The sequence below is a fragment of the Hemicordylus capensis genome, chromosome 6, assembly GCF_027244095.1.
Source record: "Hemicordylus capensis ecotype Gifberg chromosome 6, rHemCap1.1.pri, whole genome shotgun sequence".
NCBI lineage: Eukaryota > Metazoa > Chordata > Lepidosauria > Squamata > Cordylidae > Hemicordylus > Hemicordylus capensis.
The window spans coordinates 13,717,112-13,739,948 of NC_069662.1; the positions used below are offsets into that span (position 1 = coordinate 13,717,112).

Below are 22,837 nucleotides of genomic sequence, written 5' to 3' on the forward strand. Positions count from 1 at the left end.
TCCTACTCAAAATAGAAGTATTGTCTTATCTGAAATATTTGATGGAAGCTGAAATTTAGTGAATTGAAGAAGTAATACCTTGTTCAAGAACAAAGGGATATCCTTTTAATACTGTTTTTAAAAAACAAAAAACAATTTTCCCCCCTTTTAGCTGAGTTATGGATCTTTTGACCGTGTGCTAAGTGATCAAACCCGGTTCCCTTTTTTCTTCCGGATGGTTCCAAGTGAAGACCTTCAATATATCGGGATCATTTTGCTGCTGAAGCATTTCAAGTGGAATTGGATCGGTCTGCTCACATCAGATGATGACAGTGGAGAAACATTTCTCCAAAATATGAGACCAAGACTTCTCCAGAGCAATATTTGTATTGCTTTGGCACAATCCATTCCAAAAGTAACGAGTCACACATTAAATACACACACTAAAAAAATGCTGTTGGAAATAGCTAATGCTGTCTGGAAGGAAGCAAAGATGAATGTGGTTCTTGTCTATGGAGATATTCATTCTGTGGAGGGTTTACGAATGATCTTAGAATACTGCGAATTTGATCTTAAGCTTCCATTGGAGAGAGTGTGGCTCATAACTGCTCAGTGGGATTGCACAACTCTTTCTTCATGGGATAAATTCACAGGGAAATCCTTCAATGGTTCTTTGTCATTCACACTTCACACAAAAGTGGTTCCAGGATTTCAGGACTTTCTTGAGAACATAACTCCATACCAGTCTATGATCTATTTCATCCATCAGTTCTGGTGGTTTGCATTTTTCTGTTCACTCCCAAAGCATGGCTTATATGTTCCAAATCAAGACAACTGCACTGAGGAGGAGAAACTGGGGAGCCTTCCTGAATCTGTGCTTGAAATGGGCATGTCTGGGCAGAGCTATAACATCTACAATGCTGTTTATGCTGTAGCCCATGCTCTCCATACTATGTATTCTTCGAAAACTAAACAGAAGGAAATGGAGAAACTCGGGGGAGTCTTCTGTTACGGCCTGTATGTATTTCCTCCTCCTTGTTTGCATTTCACTTCTCATTGCATTAGTTCATAACTCATAATAGCAGTTCTGTGATATAATGTCTGATTGTGGCATGCAGTTCCTGAAATCCTGATTAACAAAGCACTGGTGAAGCAGTGTGAGGTAGCTTAGGCTGAGAGAGAAGAAACACCCAGAATCACCCAAGAACTTCATGGCTAAATGGGGATTTGAATCTGAATTTGGGAAATTCAATTGGAAATCAAATCAAATTGCCCTTTTAAGGGGTGACACAATTATTATGCTTTTCAACAAAAATAAATTTCAGGAAGCAAACCTTGTATCAAACATCTTGTAAATGTTTATTCAATATTCAGTATTGTTTGATGTTTTAATTTATATGTGAATATTCACTGCTGTAAGATCCTGTAATATTCTTCAACAGATATTGCTATTGCCTCCAGTGGCTTGCTACCAATATAAACATGCTTAAAGGTATATTCCTGATAGGTATATAGTATTTCTTCTCAGTGACGTCTTCTAGTTGGTGATCAAGGGATTTGTGGTTAAAGTGATAATGTTAATGCAATTTTCCACAAATTAACCCAGGGTGTGAACTTTTTCTCCTCCCAATTAGCTTCATGCTTTTCTGAGCAATATCCATTTCAACAATAGTGCTCGGGAAGAAATCTTTTTTGATGAGGAAGGGAGCCTGCCGTCAGGATACGATATCATCAACTTGGTCACATTCCCCAATGACACCTTCCAGAAAGTCCAAACTGGAAGGATGGATCCCCTGGCTCGTGAAGGAAAAAGGTTCACCATGAATGCAAGTGCTACTGTATGGAACCACAAGTTTAAAGAGGTATGGAGACCTGTCCCGCCTCACCTTGCTGGGTTCCCTGACTTTAAGGGGTTTTCTCACAACCCAGCTCCAATATCAGGAGTCAAGAGGGTTGGGAGGGAGAAATGGGCTGAAAAGAATGGAGTGCCATGATGGGGGATGCTCTGTTTCTCTCCTCTGGGCAATGCTCCAGGAGTCTCAGATTGAGGACTCCAGCAGTAGGGTCCAGATGACCTCCCGCCACCCCCGACAGCGGAAATTATCAGCCTGACCCCAGACTTGCCTTGACCATGTTTGATGCCTCTGACCTCTTTTTGTCTGCCTGCAGTCAGACCCAACTTGGCTTTTGCCTGGTTCAGGGAGTAGAGCCTGAATATGTGGATATTTGGTTTTGAGAATAATAGAAGTGGGGGGAAATCAGAACATACTTCCTTGTTGTTCCTGTTAGATGCAACCCCGTTCCCGGTGTGTTGAGAGCTGCCATCTTGGATCCAGCATGATTGCCCAGCAGGGAAGACAAGTTTGTTGCTATGATTGTGCTCAGTGTCCTGCGGGAACGATTTCAATACAGACTGGTTAAAAATATATAATGGGAAACCAAATCCAAATGTTTAAAATTCTCTATCTCCTTTTCTACATCAAATAGATGACTGAATTTCTCAACATACTTCTGTTGAACTCAAGTACCCTCTGTGCACTACACCTCCACTCACCCTGGGCCACCCCAGCACTCCCCAAGTGCAGTTATGGGGCTGCTGAAACCTCCATTATTCCCTATTGAGAAAAACCTTAAAGACGCGTAAACTTCATAAATCACTTTAAAATGATCCCTTTGCCCAATTCCTTTGAAATAATTCGGGTAGCTTACTTGCCCCCTTTGGACACTACCACCCACCACACTCCACCCTGGGCCACCCGTTTCCCCCCAATGTGAAGAGATGCATTTGCTGAAACCTCCATCATTCCCTATTGAGTAAAACCTTAAAGACACTTAAATTTTAAAAATCACTTTTTTAAAAAATCAGCCCTTTTCCCAATTCCTTAGAAATAATTCTGGTAGCTTCCTTGCCACCACTAGGCACTACCACCAACTATACTCCAACCTGGGCCATCCCTTTCCCCCTGACATGAAGGATAAAATCTTAAAGATGTGTGAACTTCAAAAAAAATCACCAAAAATCAGCCATTTACTCAATTCCTCTGAAATTTGAGTGGTAGCCTCCACCCATTAGGCACTTCCATCCCATCCCACTCTTTTGGCTCCAGGACCAGTTTTTTGGATGATAATCAGTTCATATTCAGATTTGGATTAATTCGGAACTGAATCGAATCTAGGGTGATTTGGATGGGTCTGATTTGGACCCGAAATGAAACAGAGATGTTTTGATTTGGGTCCAAAATCAAACATCAAATATCCATAATGCACACCCCTAGTGTAGATCACAGATAAAATGAAATAAATCATTAAATTAAAAACTATAAGAACAGCAAAAATAAGAGCAGCTTAAAATCTATCAACGTCACATGAGAGGGAGCACACGTTAACAACCCGGTCTGTAGTAAAACAAGCCAGTCAGCAGATTCCAGTTAAAGTTGAACAATGATTGTTTATCTTGGCAAAACAAATACTTTGTTGATGTATTTCAGATGCAGACCAGTGTGAGATGTGCCCAGAAGATCAATGTCCAAATAAGAAACAGGATCAATGCATCCCCAAAAGAATAACTTATTTATCCTATGGAGAACCATTGTAGAACCATTGGGAGTTTTGATTTCGGTCCAAATTGGAACACAGAAAATCCGAAATGCACACCCCTAGTGTAGAACACAGATAAAATGAAATAAATCATTAAATGAAAAACTATAAGAACAGCAAAAGTAAGAGCAGCTTAAAATCTATCAACATCACGTGAGAGGGAGGAAACGTTAACAACCTGCTTTGTAGTAAAACAAACCAGTCAACAGATTCGTTAAAGTTGAACAATGTTTGTGTATCTTGGCAAAACAAAGACTTTGTTGATGTATTTCAGATGCAGACCAGTGTGAGATGTGCCCAGAAGATCAATGTCCAAATGAGAAACAGGATCAATGCATCGCCAAAACGATGACCTATTTATCCTATGGAGAACCATTGGGAGCGGTTTTGATTTCTTTTGCTCTTTTGTTTTCCCTGATCACCTTTGCTGTGATTGGGATCTTCATTCTGTTCCACAAAACTCCCATTGTGAAAGCCAATAACTGGAGCATTACCTGTACGCTACTCTCCTCTCTGCTGCTTTGCTTTCTCTGCTCCTTCCTATTCATTGGTCAGCCTAGGAAGGTGACCTGCCTCCTCAGACAAACCGTGTTTGGCATCACCTTTACTGTTGCTCTTTCTTCTGTGTTGGCCAAAACCATCACTGTCGTTCTGGCCTTCCTGGCTACCAAGCCAGGAAACAGGTTGAGGAGATGGATAGGGAAGAGACTGGCAGTATCAGTCATCATTCTCTGTTCACTTATTCAAACTGGAATCTGTGCTGTGTGGCTGGCAAACACTCCCCCTTTCCCAGAGTTTGACATGCACTCTCAGATCAGTGAGATCATTGTGCAATGCAATGAAGGCTCAAACACCATGTTCTACATCGTCCTGGGCTACATGGGTTTTCTGGCCATCATCAGCTTCACTGTGGCCTTCCATGCTAGAAAGTTACCAGATAGCTTTAATGAAGCCAAGCTGATCACCTTCAGCATGCTGGTCTTTTGCAGTGTTTGGATTACTTTTGTCCCAAGCTACTTGAGCACCAAGGCGAAATACATGGTGGCTGTGGAGCTCTTCTCCATCATGGCCTCTAGTGGTGGACTGTTGAGTTGTATCTTCCTCCCCAAATGCTACATTATTATTCTTAGACCTGATCTGAACACCAGAGAGCAACTAGTAAGGAAACAATATTGAGACACTGGACTCTTTCAGCCTTTTCTTGTTCTTCGGCACCATGTCTCTCATCATTATATTCCCATATTAGTAGTGAAGGAAGGCGTAGATTAGAGAATACAGTCAACATGGGTTGTATCGGTGACTAAGCGTGGGTGATATCGGGACAATGGGGGGAACTGTGGAAGAGCTGCTTGAACAATGAGCCATATTGCACAGCTCTGGCACTGCTTTGAAGGACACATCAGCCCGGTAGCACCATGTGTCCAGAATGCAGCACTGGATGTCAGCCAGCCTACAGTGTGGGCCACAGACTAATAGTTCTCTCAAAGAAGGGAGATAACTGTAGACAGGCTTATACTTAAGGTTAGTTGAAAAAAGAATGGCTGACAACCAGACTAACGCAGTGTGTGGCCATCAAATGAAGCTCGTGTGTATGACATGCATTCCACATTCATCCAGATCATGGTGCAGTGCAATGAAGATCATTGCAGTGCAATGAAGGGTCTGTTACATGGGTTTTCTGGCCATCATCAGCTTCACTGTGGCCTCCCTTGCTAGAAAGTTACTGATGGATTTAAATTTATTTATTTATTTATTTATTTATTATGTATTTAGTATTTAACATATTTTTATACCGCCCAAAACTTACGTCTCTGGGTGGTTTACAAGATAAAAACAAAAGTAAAACATTAGTTAAAAACAAAAACAAGAGATTTTAAACAAAATATAAAATTTTTGAAACAATATTCTAAAAATAAACATTAAAACAATTGAATGAAGCCAAGCATATCACCTTCAGCATGCTCGTCTTCTGCAGTGTTTGCATGTCCTTTGTTCCAAACTACTTGAGCACCATAGAGAAATACATGGTGGCTGTAGAGGTCTTCTCCATCTTGGCCTCTAGTGGTGGACTGTTGAGTTGTATCTTCCTCCCCAAATGCTACATTATTATTCTTAGACCTGATCTGGACACCAGAGAGCAGTTTGTATGGGGAAAGAATTGTGGCATTGAAGTCTTTGGTTGTTTTTGTTGAGTAATTTCCTACTATTCCTCCTATTTATTATTTTATTTATTATTTATTATTAAAACTTTTATACTGCCCTTCCAAAAGTCCCAGGGTGGTTTACATTAAAACACCATTAAAATCAGTTAATAATTAAAACAAAAATTATAAAGCATAAAACAATGATTAACAATTAAAAACATTGTAAAATAGCAACTAAATAATCAGAACCATTTAAAAACAAGTTTTAAAAAGCTGAGAAATCCTGGTTGAAGAGATGTTTATTCAGAAGTTGTTTAAAAATTGCCAGAGATGAGGAGGCTCACATTCCAGCAGGGAGCGCATTCCACAATATCGGGGCAGCAGCCGAGAAGACCCATCTCTGTGTAGCCACCAAATGAGTTGGCAGTAACTGGAGAAAGACCTCCTCATAGCAAAGAAGATGCTCTCTTAAATACCCAGTGCCTAAGCCGTTTAGGGCTTTATAAGTTATAACTAGCACTTTGTATTTTGTCCGGAAACCTATTGGCAGCCAGTGTATCTCCATCAGTAAAGGAGTAAGGAGGTCTCTCCAAGATGACCCAGAGACCAGCCTGGCTGCTGCATTCTGAACCAACTGAAGTTTCCAGATTACGTACAAAGGCAACCCCACGTAGAGCGCATTACAGAAGTCAAGTCTGGAGGTTACCAACAGATGTACCACTGGTTTGAGGTCACAGATCTCAAGAAACGAGCACAGCTGGTGTATCAGCAGGAGCTGAAAGAAAGCACCCCTGGCCCCTGCCTCAACCTGAGAAACCAGGGAGAGGTGTGGCTCCATAAATACTCTCAGACTGCGAACCTGTTCCTTTTGGGAAATGTGACCCCGTCTAGAACAGGTAGATCAAAATAGTCTCTAGAGTTCTGACTCCGCACAGTAAGTACCTCCATCTTATCTGGATTTCAGCTTCAGTTTATTCTCCCTCATCCAGCCCATTACTGCTTCCAGGCAGGCATTTAGGGAAGATATGCCAACTCCTGAAGACGTTGACATGGAGAAGTAGATCTGGGTGAACTCCTGAGCCGCACGGGACAAATTGGTCCCAAAATGAACATTGAAGTCCCCTAGCACCAAAATCTGTGAGACTCCAACGCAACTTTCACGGACAAGGCTGTGAGCTCAGTAAGGGATTCTGTTGGGCAACGGGGCAATCGGTACACCAACAAAAGTCCCAAACTATCCCTGGTCCCCAAACTCAAGTACACACATTCAATATGGTCCGATACCCTAACAGGGAGATATTATCCTTATAGACCACAGCCACTCCACCCCCCCGCCCACATCCCCTCACCCTCTCCTCTACAGAATATCCTGGAGAAAGAAGCTGGGACCAGGCTGGGCCACTAGCCTCCCTCAACCAAGTCTCGGTAATACACACCAGGTCGGCCCCTTCATCCATGATCAGATCATGGGTGAGTTCTGATTTATTTTGGACCAACCTGGCATTGCAGAGGAGCAAAGTAAGGTTATGTGGGGTGTTGGCAGTGCTCCCCGAGGTCAAAGAGCTGGCAGGACAGCTAGAAGGGGAGACAGCTATTAGGTTTCTGACTACCCTTCCCCTGGAACAGCCTTCTGACCTGCCTGTGGGGGCCAAGAAGGAAATTTTTGGGTCGCACCAGAATGGCACTAGGCATGGCCTTTTTTTGCCTACTTCTCACTGAGTCCTTTGGCTTTCAGGCATAGGTTGGCACTGAAGGAACCGTTCACTTGGCAGGAGAGTGCTGGTGTTGGGTAGGTAGATTGAATAACAGTGTTCGGCTGGAGGCCAATTTGGGGTGGGAGCAGGGCCGGATTAAACTAGGGTGGGGCCTGTAACATATGTCATAAAGGGGTCCCAAATTTTTAAAATGCACATAAATTTTAAAACATAAATTATTTACCTGCTTAGTAAAGTCATTCAGTTTTTTCACTTGCTGTACATATCATATGACAGCCAAGGCAATGTTAAGGAGTGCTGTCAGGGCTGGACTGGGGACAATAAGATGCGGTGGAATTTATGTGGAGAGGGCGCCAGGTTTTGAGCAGAATGGCTACTTAAGGGTGGGAGTATTCATTGCTGCCTAGTGCAGCAGGGCACAGTCAACATGTTGACCAGGATTCCCTCGATGGTGTGCACGTGTGAATGGTGAGCACCTTGTGTTTTTGATGTAAGCTCAGTTAATTGTAGCTCCCGCATAGATTGAATCAGGAAGGCCCCACTCTGAATGCACATGGTGCCTACACACTGCCTTGAAACTGTCACTCAGACCAAACTCACTCCACACTCAGATGAAAAAAAATTAGAGAGAACACTGATGAAGACCAGGGCTCCCAGATGCATCGTGTATGAATGGCACATATTGGAATACGTGCTTGGAGTGCTTGTAGAAATGTGGAAAAAAAAATATGCCTGAATACAGATCAGCAATATGGTTCACTGGCCACAGATTTCACAAGTGTTGAGCACACATGAATGGCTGCTGTTAATTCTCATCTCTGAGATTGCAGTCGGGGAGCAAAGGGGTTTAATCTTTGCAAGGATGATAGCAGTGCCCTCCACCTTTGACACAGCTTCTGGAGGGGAATATAGTATTTTTGCATACATGGAGATGTACCCCACCCACCCCCACAGACAATGCCTCTGCATATTCCTCCCATCAAAATGATAGGCATTTTGCGAGCCAATAAATCATGCAGCAAGGTGTGCATTGAAGATTGGGGTGGGTTGGGGAGGTTGAAAGGAGGGATCACTGTTGTATCAGGCAAAAAGGTGTCCCTTCCTACTTCAAATCTGGAAACATAAACCCACACAGACAGGTCATGCTAAAAACTCTGGTCCTGAAGTCATGACTAAGGAGGAAAAGCAAAAACCATTGATGAAAAGGCAGGCAAGTGGGGCAGGTGGCAGCGGGGGGAGAGGACAACCTCCATCTAAACCATCTGATTCACACAATACATGGCAGAGAGTGAACTGAATGAAATTACTATGGTCCAGGACCAGCAGACAGTACCTGCGAACCAACAAATCACACATACAGGTCAGAGGCAATTTCCGTTGTTGGAAAAATAATGTGGCCACCTTTGAGACCCAGATCCCTCTTTCCACACCCCACTAGTCATGAGAACAATCCTCAAAGGTCTCTTTCCAGGATCTGCTTACAGAACAACATGCTCCTTCCTTCAGAGGTCAAACAAGAGAACCAACCGGCTTCCTTAAAGATTGGTGGGTTTCACAGGAGAGGCTTCTTGGAAAGTCACCTGTGGGTTCAAGCAGTGCTCTAGGTAAGTACGTGTGAACTGGGGAGTGAGAGATCCCTTACTCTCTTCTACATACACACACATACCCCTTGCTCAGTTTGAGACTCCAGAAAGAGAAGGTGGCACCAGTAGATTACAAGCAGAAAGGCACATGGGAATGCAGGGGGGGATATGTGTCCCTAAATAGCTCCCTCTCTCACACACATGCAAAAATGCACATTGGCACCAACTCATTCTCCTAACGGTGGGGGGATTTTGCAAGCAGAAAAGACAAGACACCATGTGAAGGGCGAAGGACGGGAAGCCCGGCGTCCCTGCGTGAAAGCGCAGGCTGGCACTCAGGAGACTGAGCAGAGCAGCACGGAGAGATACGACTCAGCTATGCGCAGGCGCCTGAATTGTTTTATCTCCCCGCCCTCTCTGCCCACAGTCAATCACAAACTAAAAGATGGAAACTGAGCCACATCGCAGGGCTTGTGGGATTTGGAGTTTCTTTCCTCCAAGAGCTTCCATGGAAAATGCTTCACTTCCAGTTAGCGGCAGAAGAACTACAATTCTCAGGTGCCAAAGGGTGACGATGATAGAGTCACTCGTGATCTGAGCCACCGTTCTCTCGAATACTGGGCCCTCGAAAGTGTGGGGCCTGTAGCATTTGCTACTTTTGCTACTAGGTTAATCTGGCAATGGTGAGGTGGCCAAGGAACAGCCTTCCAGGGTTTTTGCAGCCCAAAGTGTTGGGAATGGGGGGGGGGAGGCTCGACTCACCAAATCAGAGTTCCCCTCCCCCCACCCAGCTGGTTGCTGTGCCCGTTGTCATCAGTTGAGTTTTCTTTACATTTAGTCATAGTCCCATTTTTTCACTGTGCTCCTTGACTTTCATTACTAGAGCTTGCAGATATTCCGCATTCTCCACTATGAGAATGGTGTCATCTGTATAGTATTGGTTATTGATGTTTCTTCCTCCAACTTTAAAACCACGCTCATCTTCTTCCAATCCAGCTTCTCTCAGTATATGTTCAGCATATAAATTGAATAAAAAGGGAGAAAGTATACAGCCTTGTCTTACTCTGAACGTCTGGTTCACCACTATGGAGTAAATCCACCTGTCTCCGTGGAAACACAGCTGCAGCTCATTCAGACATGTCCTCGGGTGTCTATTCCAGGGGGCCAAGGAACAACCTTCCAGGGATTTGGCGGCCCAAAGGGTTGGGAATGGCGGGGGTGGCAGGCTGGACTGTGGGCCCTGAGAGGGCGGGGGAATGTTTGTGGGGAGGGCGCCGGGTTTTGAGCAGAATGGGTAATTGAGGGTGGGAATTGGGGCGCAGGGGCACCCCACAGGGTGTGGCACACCGGGAATATTCCCTGTTGCCCTGTGGGCCAATCTGAGCCCGGGTGGCTCGACTCACCAACTCAGAGATCCCCTCCCCACACGTGCGCTTTAAAGTTTTAACAGGAAAGCCTTTTTAGGCTAGGAGATCCCCTGTATTTGTAAAGGGGAATCCCAGCTGGATTCCCAGTTACAAGTATATCCCCCGCCGTACCAGCCTGCAAGCCAGTTTCATGAAATGGGGGGGGGGTTCAATTCTAACTTGGACTGGCACCACCCCCCCTTTTGAGGGCCGGTCTGGTTCATCCTCGGGCCACCCAAACTGGCCTGGCTCAGTCTGAGCTGGTTTGCACAACCCTCTTTCTCTCCCCTCTCTGTCTACACTAAGCCAGAAGCAAAGCCTCTTTGGAATCCGCCTCTTTGGAATCTCATCCTTCCCTACCTTCTCTGAATATCCAGTGCACCACTATGGGATATTTTATCACACTAATTCTGCCATGTAATGTATTTGTTTCACTAATTTACTTTCATTCTCTTTTAATAAATTTGAATTTGTTCACTGAAACCTTGTTTTGTCCCTTTGTTTTGTTATTAGTTCCATGTCTACCACAGAGGGATAGACATTACAGTAGCAGCCCTAGGCCCCGCATATTACAAACCCGCATATTACAAATCCGTAACCGTGGTTTGTGCCATAACACAGGTCCGGATGATCAAAGACAGCAAGGTTACTGAACATGAACAAAGGTTCTGCACTATGTCTGAATCCTGAAACTATTATTTTATTTTTACAAACTTGGGTAGATTTTTTCCTGACCATGAATCCATTTATATACCACATCTTTGCAGTGCAGCCTAGAAACATTTTCATTCAATTGATTATTTTCTTTCTTGGGGATTGACTTCTAATACTTGTCCATCCCTGCTTGGGCCATTTTGCGGGAAGACATTGCTGATGAATGGTAGGATACCCTATGGAAGTGGAAGGATACCCTATGGAAGTGGAAGAAGGGGAATGTTCTGCCTGACATTTTAGAAGTTAAGTCACATTGGCTATGTAGGACACATTGGTGATCTGTACCCACTTGTTATAAAATCAATGAAATACATGAAAATAAAATAAAATAAATCATCTGGATGCATTTACCAGAAGCCCCTTACTGCATATTTAGTTTTCAACGCACTCAACTCAAGGCCCAATGACCAGCAGGCACTTCGGTCCACAAAGTGTTAACTGAATCCTGTTATTGCCTGCTAAATAGCACATATTAGTTAGGAGGGAATAAAAAATGTTCTCTTGGATTGTATGGGGACCAGAGGACTGTAGGGAAAGTGTCAATCCACCCTGAAATTATCAAAATCACTATTATTCAGTTCTGCTTCTTGTGGAAGCCCCATGGGTAGCTAGAGGTCATTTAATGATAAGATCGGTTAATTATAACTCAGTAGCTCATACCAGGCTACACTCACTCAGTGTATAAGAATTTTTAAATGCCCGTGTGTAACCTAGAACTCAGGAGAAGTTAACATGAAACAAACAAGGCTCTGTCAAATGGAATTCCTGTGTTGGTAAAGTTCTTTGTGAGTAGTCTTCTCTAGCTGACAAAGCAAGTGTACAGCTTGGGTGAGATTCAAAATTTGCAGGAGCTCAGAATGGTTTGGTTACTACCATTCCTCCTATATCTGCCTGCTATGTTCAGCAGGCAGAACAACAGGCAAAGACATCTGTGCGAAATTCAGCACAATTCCAAGACAAGTTCCAGAGAAGACATTACCATTGGGGAATTTGTATCCTTCTTACAGGGTGGTGTACTTTTATTCAACTTTACAGTACTACCAGACATATCCACAACAGGATAGTGAGTAGTGCGTTTTTTGTTTTAATGGTTGTATTGGGTCTTTTAGGTAGGGCTGATCTACTGTATGCCTATCTGGTTTAAATTATTCTAGTGGAGATTCATTATCAATGGCAGCTTCTGATATGCCTCGCATGGAGGCTGCAGCATCTAGCCATGGTGTGTGAATGGACCTTAGCAAATCTAATATCACAGTCTGATCTTTAATCATTTGCATTCCAAATCTCCTGGGTTTGATCTCTGGCATCTCCAGGCACGGCTGGGAAACTGCTCTGTCTGAAACCAGATTCCCTGCCAGTCCCAATAAAGAATAGTGACCTAGCTAGACCAATGGCCTGACCAATGGCAACTTGATATGTTTGCATGTCCATACATCATACCAAGCACAATGATTTCCAAGGGGGTATATTCGTGTGTATTCAGATGTATGTGAACCAACACTATTCCTAGGGTTCTTGATTGCTCACCCAACTATCAAAAGTTAAAACTTTCTAAGGAAGCCAGTTCCAGTTGACACTTACTCAGGAGTTGTATTTTCACATTTTCAGTTTTAAATAGTTTTTCTCTATTTTGGTTAGAAGTGGGACAATCATCCTTTAGGAAAAGGACATATAGCAGCACAGTATAGCTCAACGTTGACTGGAAAAAGAAACTGGCAGGCATACGGTACAAGGATGCAGAAGTGTAGGGAGAGAGCAGCTAAATAGAACTGGTGCAGTAAGGAAGCAGCAATTTATGAGACCCTTACCCTCCTCAGGAAGCCCTCTGGGCCACCTGAAAATCTGCACAGCCCTCAGGGACATATCTTCAGGTGTAACACCTGAAGAGAGGGCTTTTGGGGGAAGGGGAATGTGCAGAAAATTGCTGCTTCCCTGCTGAGCAGGTGCAGTTAGTTAGGCAGTTCTGTTAGATGGCTTTCTTGCTGCACCACTGAATCCTTTCTCTCTATGTCAGCAACATTCCCCGATGTTTGGGCAAAACCCTTGTGGTTGTCCGTGCACTGGAGATAGCGCTTCTGCTAATGTCATAGGTGTTCAGCTGTGTATGCAGGGAACAGGGGATAGAGAGGACCTCATTCAGGTCTGTCATAATACTCCCTCTCTCCCCTGCCAAGCGGTTACAATAATGGTTTATGGTGGAGGGGTGGGGGTTTGCATCCGGACAGACAGTGGATAATACTCTTTTTATTCCTCCCCAATTGTTCTTTCCAGTGCATGACTCTACTCCTGCCTCCCCTGAGTGGAGGCTGTCTTTGAAGCTCTATTAGAGTCAAAACCTCTGAAAGGAAAATCAGACACACCAATACAAATATTCTCAGCAGGAATATTGATCGGTATTGCTACATCTTTCACATTAACCTATGATCTTAGGAACTCACCCTCATATTGTCGAAATGGAGAGGATGCCACCTTTTCTTTATGGAGGGCAGCAGCATCTCTAAGACCTCCTTTGTCATACAGCTGTATGACAAATGGCGATAGTAAAGTATAGATCAGTGGTAGAGCATCTTTTTTTCATGCAGTGGGTTCAAGGTTCAATCCATGACACCTCCAGGTCGGGCTGGGAAAGACTCCAGCCTGGAACTTTGGATAGCCATCACCAGTCAATGTAGACACCACTGAGCAATAGTCTGACTCGGATTAGAGCAGTTTCCTATGACCCTAGGAATTCATGAAGGGGAGCTTCTCCCAATGGCTGCATATCAACAATGGGGAAAGATGTACTGGCTGCATATCTGTATGTCAGGAAAAATATACAGCTAGTCTTAAAGTCATTCAACTATGTTTGTTTGTTTAACACATTTGTATTCTGCCCAAAATGCAAGTCTGGGCGGTTTACAACAAAACAATAAAAAGAACCAATAAAAAGATTAAAACATTTCAACCATTAAAATTTAAAATGTTAAAACAATTAAAAACACAATCAAACTATTATATGTTGTCTTCCATACTTGCAAGCAGAATAAATAGAAATGCAATAGACTTGTTTTGCTGATCTATGCATGTAAAACTACATTAAAATCTCTTTACAGTTTAATGCCTAAAAATTACCAGCATGTTCTTGCCTTCATCTTTACAATTCAAGAGATCAACAGGAATGACCACCTCTTACCCAATATCACACTGGGATTTGAAATCTATGACAATGTTTTCAATCCGCTGAAAGCCGTTGGGAACACTCTGCAGTTCCTCTTCACAGGGCAGGGGAATCCCTTGAATTACAACTGTGACGGGAAGCAGCAGCTAGTCCTTGCCATTGGTGGGCTCACCTCCCCAAATTCCATGCAGATGGCCAGTGTCTTCAGTACCTACAAGATCCCACAGGTATGTCTGTTCCTAGCGATGACTAGCTGTAGTCATTCAGAAATGGCTACGTTCCTGAGGTAGCTCAGTTTGGAAGCAGCTTTTGAGAAGACAAGGCTTCTCAAGTGGAAGACAAGTGGAAAACAAGTGGAAGACAAGTGGAGAACATTTGTTTTTGTTCCTAAAGGAGAAAGCAAGAGGGCAAGCAAACAAACCAACAAGGGGGAAAGGACAAGGTAAGTTTGTTAGGGCTAGTCTTTTATAGGGTTTAATTTCTGGTTGTACCCCTACTAATTGTGCAAAGAGGCACCTTTTTGATGTGGTGATGATTCTCTTTATTTAGCAGGGGTAGAGTAACTGGCACAATCTAACCGCAGCACAGTACCTTCAATGACTGTTGCTGTTGTCTATATTTCTTTTTACATTGTGAGCCTTTCAGGGACAGGGATCCACCTTATTTATTTATTATTTCTCTTTGTAAACCACTCTGGAAACTTTTGCTGAGAAGTGGTATAGAAATATTTGTTGTTGTTGGCTGGCTAGGGGTTCATTTTTGACAGGGCAGTTTCAATTTCAGTTTCAGTTGTGCCTAGAGAGAAAATGGGTGGGGATTAGCTACATCTTTGCTCTGAAGGTGGCTCAGTTTGGAGGCCACCCTTGAGAAGACAATGCTGAGACAAGGGCAGTTTTTCTTTTTGGAGATCTGTGAGCAGCAGTTTGGTAACAGACATCAAATGAGTTTTGTGAGGGGTTTAGTAGGGAAGTTGCATGTGGGCCCAGAAGTGGTCTCCCTTTATCAGAAACGAGACACCAAGCATGAGAAGGTGAGTCCTGCCCCACTTTTGTAACTTTCCTGGAGGAAGAGCTTGATACCTTTAATTAGATGATGATTGCAGCTTAGACCAATCTGTGAAGGAAACAATCTCTATGTCTGCATTCACACAGAACACGAAACCGGAGGCGAAGTGACCTCCAGTTTCAAAAAGAAAATGAAGTTGCGGTTTTCCTCCCCTGAGAGTGATTTGCACTTTTGGTTTCTAATGAGGACTACCACTTGGATAGTTCCACCAGAGGTCTTGGAACCACAGTTACAAACCACAGTTTGTTATATGCAAAGGCAGCCACTATATTCTAAATTCTAAATAACCAATAAAACCAGTTATGAAGCAAGAATGCCTGCAGCAGAGGGGGTGCCTCCCAGAGTGTGACTATCTGCCTGAGGTGCAGAAGTTGTGGGTGTGCGTTCGGTGAAAACAGCTCCTGGCTCTCAGGTAACAAGTGCATTCACTTGAAGCCAAGATGGCGGACCTGGAGAAGCACAGGGAAGCACAGAGGTTTGTGGATGAGACCCACAGGAATGTGATAGAGGCATCCTATTCCCATGCTGACAGCTCCTCTGCTCTCATAGATGATGACGATGATGATGATGATGATGATGATGATGATGATGAAGAATTCGATTTCTATACCGCCCTTCCAAAAAATGGCTCAAGGCGGTTTACACAGAGAAATAATAAATAAATAAGATGGCTCCCTGTCCCCAAAGGGCTCACATTCTAAAAAAAAAATACAAGCTAGAAACCAGCAACAGTCACTGGAGGTACTATGCTGGGGGTGGATAGGGCCAGTTACTCTCCCCCTGCTAAATAAAGAGAATCACCACAGTGAAAGGTGCCTCTTTGCCCATTTAGCAGGGGATGAAAATCTTAGGGATGCAGGGCATCAGTCTGAAGAAGAGAGGAATGCTCTCTTAGAAGGGACACCTTCCTTGGTAATGCTCCCAAATCCTCTCACACATAGGATACTCCTCCGGGGATTGGGGGCCTCCTAGTAGTGGGCAATTTGATAATTAGGAACTGGGGAAGGTGAAGAAGAGTGCAACAAAGTTGATCAGGGACATGGTGCACCTTTCTTATAAGGTAAGTCTACAGTGTCTGGGGCTTTTTAGTTTGGAAAAGGGGTGGCTATGGGGAGACATGATGGACGTTTATAAAATTATGCATGGAGAAGAGAGAGTGGACAGAGAGAAATCTTTCTCCCTCTCTAACAAATCTCATGGGTCTGAAGGCCAGGTAAAATAGGACCAACTAAAGGAAGTCATTTTTCACAGAGAAGAAAATTAATCTATGGAATTCTCTGCTATGGGATGTGGCAAATATAGAACCAAAAAAAAAAAGGCATGCCCTTACCTCTTGCCAGTTGGCTTCTCAGAGGCATCTGGTAGGCCACTGTGTGAAACAGCAAGGCTGTTCTTATGTTCTTGAATGGAAAGGTTTTCATCCCCTTCCAAGTCCTTAGAGTGTTTTCTCAAAAAATTAAGGAATAATTACTCAGTCCACTGTGCAATGTCTTGTTTTCAATACATTATTATTGTCATTTTCTTTCAGTATTAGGGCCACAACTCCCCTGAACACATTTTCTTTCAAACTGTGTTTCAACCTTGCCCCAGCTTTCACTTTCAAGTAGGAATAGTCTTTAATCTTTCTTCATCCTGTTTAGAATCCTATCCCAGTATAAGACTCAATGGTACCAGTAGTTCCTACTCAAAATAGAAGTATTGTCTTATCTTAAATATTTGATGGAAGCTGAAATTTAGTGAATTGAAGAAGTAATACTTTGATCAAGAACAAAGGGATGTCCTTGTAATACTCTTTTTAAAAAACAATTTTCCCCCATATAGCTGAGTTATGGATCTTTTGACCCTGTGCTAAGTGACCAAACCCGGTTCCCTTTTTTCTTCCGGATGGTTCCAAGTGAAGACCTTGAATATATCGGGATTATTTTGCTGCTGAAGCATTTCAAGTGGAATTGGATTGGTCTGCTCACATCAGATGATGACAGTGGAGAAACATTTCTTCAAAATATGAGACCAAGACTTCTCCAGAGCAATATTTGTATTGCTTTGGCACAATCCATTCCAAAAGTAACAAGTCGCACTTTAAATACACACACTAAAAAAATGCTGTTGGAAATAGCTAATGCTGTCTGGAAGGAAGCAAAGATGAATGTGGTTCTTGTCCATGGGAATAGTCATTCTATGGAGGGTTTACGAATAATCTTAGAATCCTACGAATTTCATCTTAAGCTTCCATTGGAGAGAGTGTGGCTCATAACTGCTCAGTGGGATTGCACAACTCTTTCTTCATGGGATAAATTCACAGGGAAATCCTTCAATGGTTCTTTGTCATTCACACTTCACACAAAAGTGGTTCCAGGATTTCAGGACTTTCTTGAGAACATAACTCCATACCAGTCTATGATCTATTTCATCCATCAGTTCTGGATGTTTGCATTTTTCTGTTCACTCCCAAAGCATGGCTTATATGTTCCAAATCAAGACAACTGCACTGGGGAGGAGAAACTGGGGAGCCTTCCTGAATCTGTGCTTGAAATGGGCATGTCTGGGCAGAGCTATAACATCTACAATGCTGTTTATGCTGTAGCACATGCTCTCCATTCTATGTATTCACTGAAAGCTAAACAGAAAGAAATGGAGAAACACGGGGGAAAGAGTCTTTTGTTGTGGCCTGTATGTTTCCTCCGCTTTGTTTCCATGTCACTTCTCATTGTATTAGTTCATAACTCATAATAGCAGTTGTGAAATAATGTCTGATTGTGGCATGCAGTTCCTGACATCCTGATTAGCAAAGCACTGGTGAAGCAGTGTGAGTTGGTTTAGGCTGAGAGAGAAGAAACTCACTCAGAATCACACAGAATCACCCATGATCTTCATGGCTAAATGGAGATTTGAATTTGAATTTGAAAAATTCAATTGGAAATCAAATCAAATTGCCCTTTTAAGGGAAGAGACAATTATTATGTTTTCAACAAAAATAAATTTCAGGAAGCAAACCTTATATCAAACATCTTGTAAATGTTTATTCAATATTCAGTATTGTTTTATGTTTTAATATGGCTGATACCCATTCCACAATAAGGTAAATGGATATCAGTTTTTCCAAAAGTCTTTCCCTTTGTTATAATTATCCCCAAATTGCTTTGTATATCAATTTATATTTGAATATTCACTGCTGTAAGATCCTGTACTATTCTTCAACAGAAATTGCTATTGCTTCCAGTGGCTTCCTACCAATATAAACATGCTTAAAGGTATATTCCTGATAGGTATATAGTATTTCTTCTCAGTGACATCTTCCAGTTGGTGATCAAGGGATTTGTTGTTAAAGTGATAATGTTAATGCAATTTTCCACAATTTGACCCAGGGTGTGAACTTTTTCTCCTCCCAATTAGCTTCATGCTTTTCTGAGCAATATCCATTTCAACAATAGTGCTGGGGAAGAAATCTTTTTTGATGAGGAAGGGAGCCTGCCGTCAGGATACGATATCATCAACTTGGTCGCATTCCCCAATGACACCTTCCAGAAAGTCCAAACTGGAAGGATGGATCCCCTCGCTCGTGAAGGAAAAAGGTTCACCATGGATGGAAGTGCTACTGTATGGAACCACAAGTTTAAAGAGGTATGGAGACCTGTCCCGCCTCACCTTGCTAGTTTCTCTGACTTTAAGGGGTTTTCTCACAACCCAGCTCCAATATCAGGAGTCAAGAGGGTTGGGAGGGAGAAATGGGCTGAAAGGAATGGAGTGCCCTGATGGGGGTGCTCTGTTTCTCTCCTCTGGGCAAAGTTCCAGGGGTCTCAGATTGAGGACTCCAGCAGTAGGGTCCAGGTGACCTCCCCCACTCCCTGACAGAGGAAATTATAAGCCTGACCCCAGATTTGCCTTGACCATGTTTGATGCCTCTGACCTCTTTTTGTCTGCCTGCAGTCAGACCCACCTTGGCTTTTGCCTGGTTCAGGGAGTAGACCCCTATTCCATACTCTTCATATGTGGATATTTGGTTTTGAGAATAATAGAAGGGGTGGGCGGAATCGGAACACAGAGGCGTAACAATAGGGGGGCAGGGGGGCACGTGCCCTAGGCGCCACTCTTGCTGGTCACGTGGGGGGCTCCAAAAAGTCCCATCTCCCCCCCCCCCCCCGCCGATCTCTTTTTTAAAAATTATTTATCGGCAGTCAAAGGAACGCGTGGCGCCCCCTCCCACGAGCGGACCCTGCCGCGGCCGCCCGCACCCCCCCCCCCATTTCATTGTTTGGGAAGAAGAAGGAAGGCAGCAAGAGCAAGGCTTCTAGCAGAGCCCCCGCTTGTGCTCGCTTTTCCTCTCGCAGGAGCTGTTTACGGTTTGGCTCCTGGGTAACCCACCCACCCACTGACTTCACCACACCAGTGAGAGCTGAACTCCTGGGGGATGGAGGCTCCCTCGCAGGATGGCCCGCCGATAAGCCTCGCTCGGTCTCAGAAGAAATGCTTGTTGTGCTTTGAGCGAGGGAGGGGCAAAGGCGTACACGCGCTCCGGGAGCTCCCCTTGCCAGGGCGGCTGCTGCTGCTTCCTTTGCTCAGAGAAGCCACAAGCGGCGGCTAGGGTGTTTCTCTGGGCTTGCAGCTGCACGGCCAAGCCGAGAGACTTTGGGAAGAGAAAGAGCCATTATGATGTTGGGGCGCAGAGAGACCACTTCTCCAGATGAACCGCCAGGTCAGTACAGCCGTTTTTGCCCTGCTGTTTGGTAGAGTGAGTCCCTCCACACCAGTTCCGCTCCATACTGTTGCAGCGCCCGTTGCCTTCCTGTGAAAAGCCCCAGTCAGCACAGAGACAGTCAGCAGGATCAAGTGCTGCCGGGCTGTGAACTCTGTCCCACGATCCACTCGCCGCGGAGAGACAGAGGGTGGCACAAAGGCCCTGGCGTGCAAGGATTCTGCCCCCCGCCTCCGACTCCACGCCACTCCAGGGATCTCGCGCGCACTGCTTGAGCAAATCTGGTACTTGCAAGCCGCTCGTCCGCCCACGCGTGTGCCATTGCCAGAGGCATGTCCTTTCCTGTGCTAGGGGGGAAACGGGCATGGTATTTCTAAGATCAAAACATTTTTAACCAGGGAATCCAACTACACATCCCCCCGCCCCATTTAATACATTTCTGTGCCATCAAAGTATACACTCTCATGCTGGTTTACAACCAACAAAAAATAAAACAAAAACAGTTAAAACATAAGTTGATGTCGGCGATGCAATGCACCTATTAACTCTGTCTGCAGTTTAAATAAGGATTGATAGGGAGAGTTTAAATAAGGACAAAATGTGTGTGCATCCATTGTTGATTAACAAATAGACCTTTCTTATAACAACATCAGAGCAACTGAAGAAGGCAGAAGTTGAAACGTATTGCACATTATATTTCTGTTTGTTAATCAACAATAAATGTATTCTATTCTTTTTTATTAACTGTCTCTTTCTGGGGCTCCAGAAAATACTTGTATGGAGTTCTCTTTGCAGCTTTAGAAATAGTCAGTCTCTGTGTGTGTGTTGTGTGTGTGTGTGTATATATATAAAAATATGTAATGAGTGTGTGTGTATGTATATGTATGAATGAATAAATGTATGCATGCATGATGCAGAGATAAAGGGATAATTTAAATAGAGACAACATATGTGTACACAGCTGCAGATGTATTTATTCTCATATATATATATCAACACACAAACACATATTCATTTTCTTGATCCTATCACTATGAAAATACACATTTCGTGTTAGTAAGTAAGCCCCTTTGGTAAGTAGGTAAGTAAGCCCCTTTGAACTTAAAGGGACTTACTTCTGAGTAAATAAATTCAAGTTGATTTAAGTGGGGGAAAAGGTTTAAGGTTTTTCTGAAACATGTTTGTCAGTCAGATGTATGTTGGGGGGGCCACGGGGGGGCGCAATTTCAGTGCTTGCCCCGGGCGCCATTTTCCCTAGTTACGCCTCTGTCGGAACATTCTTCCTTCTTGCTCCTGTTAGATGCAGCCCCGTTCCCGATGTGTTGAGAGCTGCCATCTTGGATCCAGCAGGATTGCCCAGCAGGGAAGACAAGTTTGTTGTTATGATTGTGCTCAGTGTCCTGCGGGGAGGATTTCAACACAGACCGGTAAAAATATGTATATTGGGAAACCAAATCCAAATGTTTAAAATTCTCTATCTTATTTTCTACATCAAATAGATGACTGAATTTCTCAACATACTTCTGTTGAACTCAAGTATTAGTGCCAAGATCTGAGGATTTTATTTAGTCTGGCAAATCTTTTCACTTGAAAAACTTTCCCTACGCCTTCTCCAGGAGCAGCAATCTGCCCTCTGCAGCATCATCTAGGACTTAATCTTCAGGTATTAGCACCCTTGCACGGAAAAGAAACATTTTGTTTTCTTCAACTAAATTCTCAGAATATCTAGGCTTTTCATGTGAAGCCAAAATCTGTAACCATTCCAAAATTAGAAAGAGTTTATGCAGGATAGAGACTATGGCATTTATGATGAGCATTCCTTTAGTTTAAGTTTTCAGGTGCTGGCCTTTGCAGAAGAATATCCTGGATTCTTTGAAAGTTAAAACAATAAGCTTCAGTGGCCAATGTTCCCATTAGAAAAAGTTGATGCTAGGTGATATGCATTGATGCTGCTGAAGGGGTCAACGAATGGAACACTGCTACTCACTTGGGGACAGTGAATTTGGATGATTGCCCCTTCCCCCCAGAAGCATTCTTCACCAGTTGGAAATATGTCCCTGAGGGTCATATAGCTCTCAGGGACATAGTTTTGACTGGTGCAGAGCACTTCTGGGGGAAGGAGAGATCATCAAAAATTATTCTCTCTTTCATAGGTGCTGGTGCTGTATTACCCTTCATAGGTAGTACCAGCATTTTGCAACTCAACATTTCTGCCAATATAGACAAAATAAAACAATGCCAAAAAAATGCCTAAAATGGCACAGTGCCTACTAATGAGAAACATCAACTGTTCTGCTCCTGAATATGGACAAAGAGATTTTATCTTATTTATTGGTTTTGTTTTTTTAATTTCCATGTTGCCTCTTTTTAAAATTCTATGTATAATAGGGAAGTGCAAAACATTTTGGGTGTTCCAGCACCGAAACGAAAAACCCAATCACCATCCTGAAATATTTGGGAGCCGAAACAAATCGCCCTTGTTTCGGTTCCGAAAATGTTGTCGTTTCGGCCCTCCATTTTGTGACCGAGAACGTGCTTCTCCTTTCTCCTCCAATTTGAGTTCTGATGTGTGCTTGAATTTCCTGCCTTTCAGCCTCCCATTGACTTAAATGCAAGTTCTGATGTGCAAAATAATGCCCATATTTGGCTCTACAGGAGCCAAATTAATCCCACATTAGCTAAGGGGAGATGGAGGAGGGGGCAAGTGGGGGGGGATTTTGTGAGATGTTTTCAGGAGGGTATTAAAGGACCAGCAGCCATTTCTTCCTTGCTGCTGCCTTGTGT

At 43.5% G+C, this 22,837-nt stretch overlaps 1 protein-coding gene across 1 annotated transcript in view; it reads left to right on the forward strand.

Moving 5' to 3' along the window:
- The window catches only part of LOC128330906 (vomeronasal type-2 receptor 26-like), a 31,690-nt gene that overhangs the window by 4,338 nt on the left and 4,515 nt on the right, over positions 1-22,837 (forward strand). Inside the window, exons 3-9 of the mRNA XM_053264270.1 lie at positions 152-1,000; positions 1,614-1,841; positions 10,938-11,089; positions 14,231-14,522; positions 17,815-18,030; positions 18,754-18,981; positions 21,354-21,480. Coding sequence (XP_053120245.1) covers positions 152-1,000; positions 1,614-1,841; positions 10,938-11,089; positions 14,231-14,522; positions 17,815-18,030; positions 18,754-18,981; positions 21,354-21,480 — 2,092 coding nt within the window. The remainder of the gene's footprint in view (positions 1-151; positions 1,001-1,613; positions 1,842-10,937; positions 11,090-14,230; positions 14,523-17,814; positions 18,031-18,753; positions 18,982-21,353; positions 21,481-22,837) is intronic.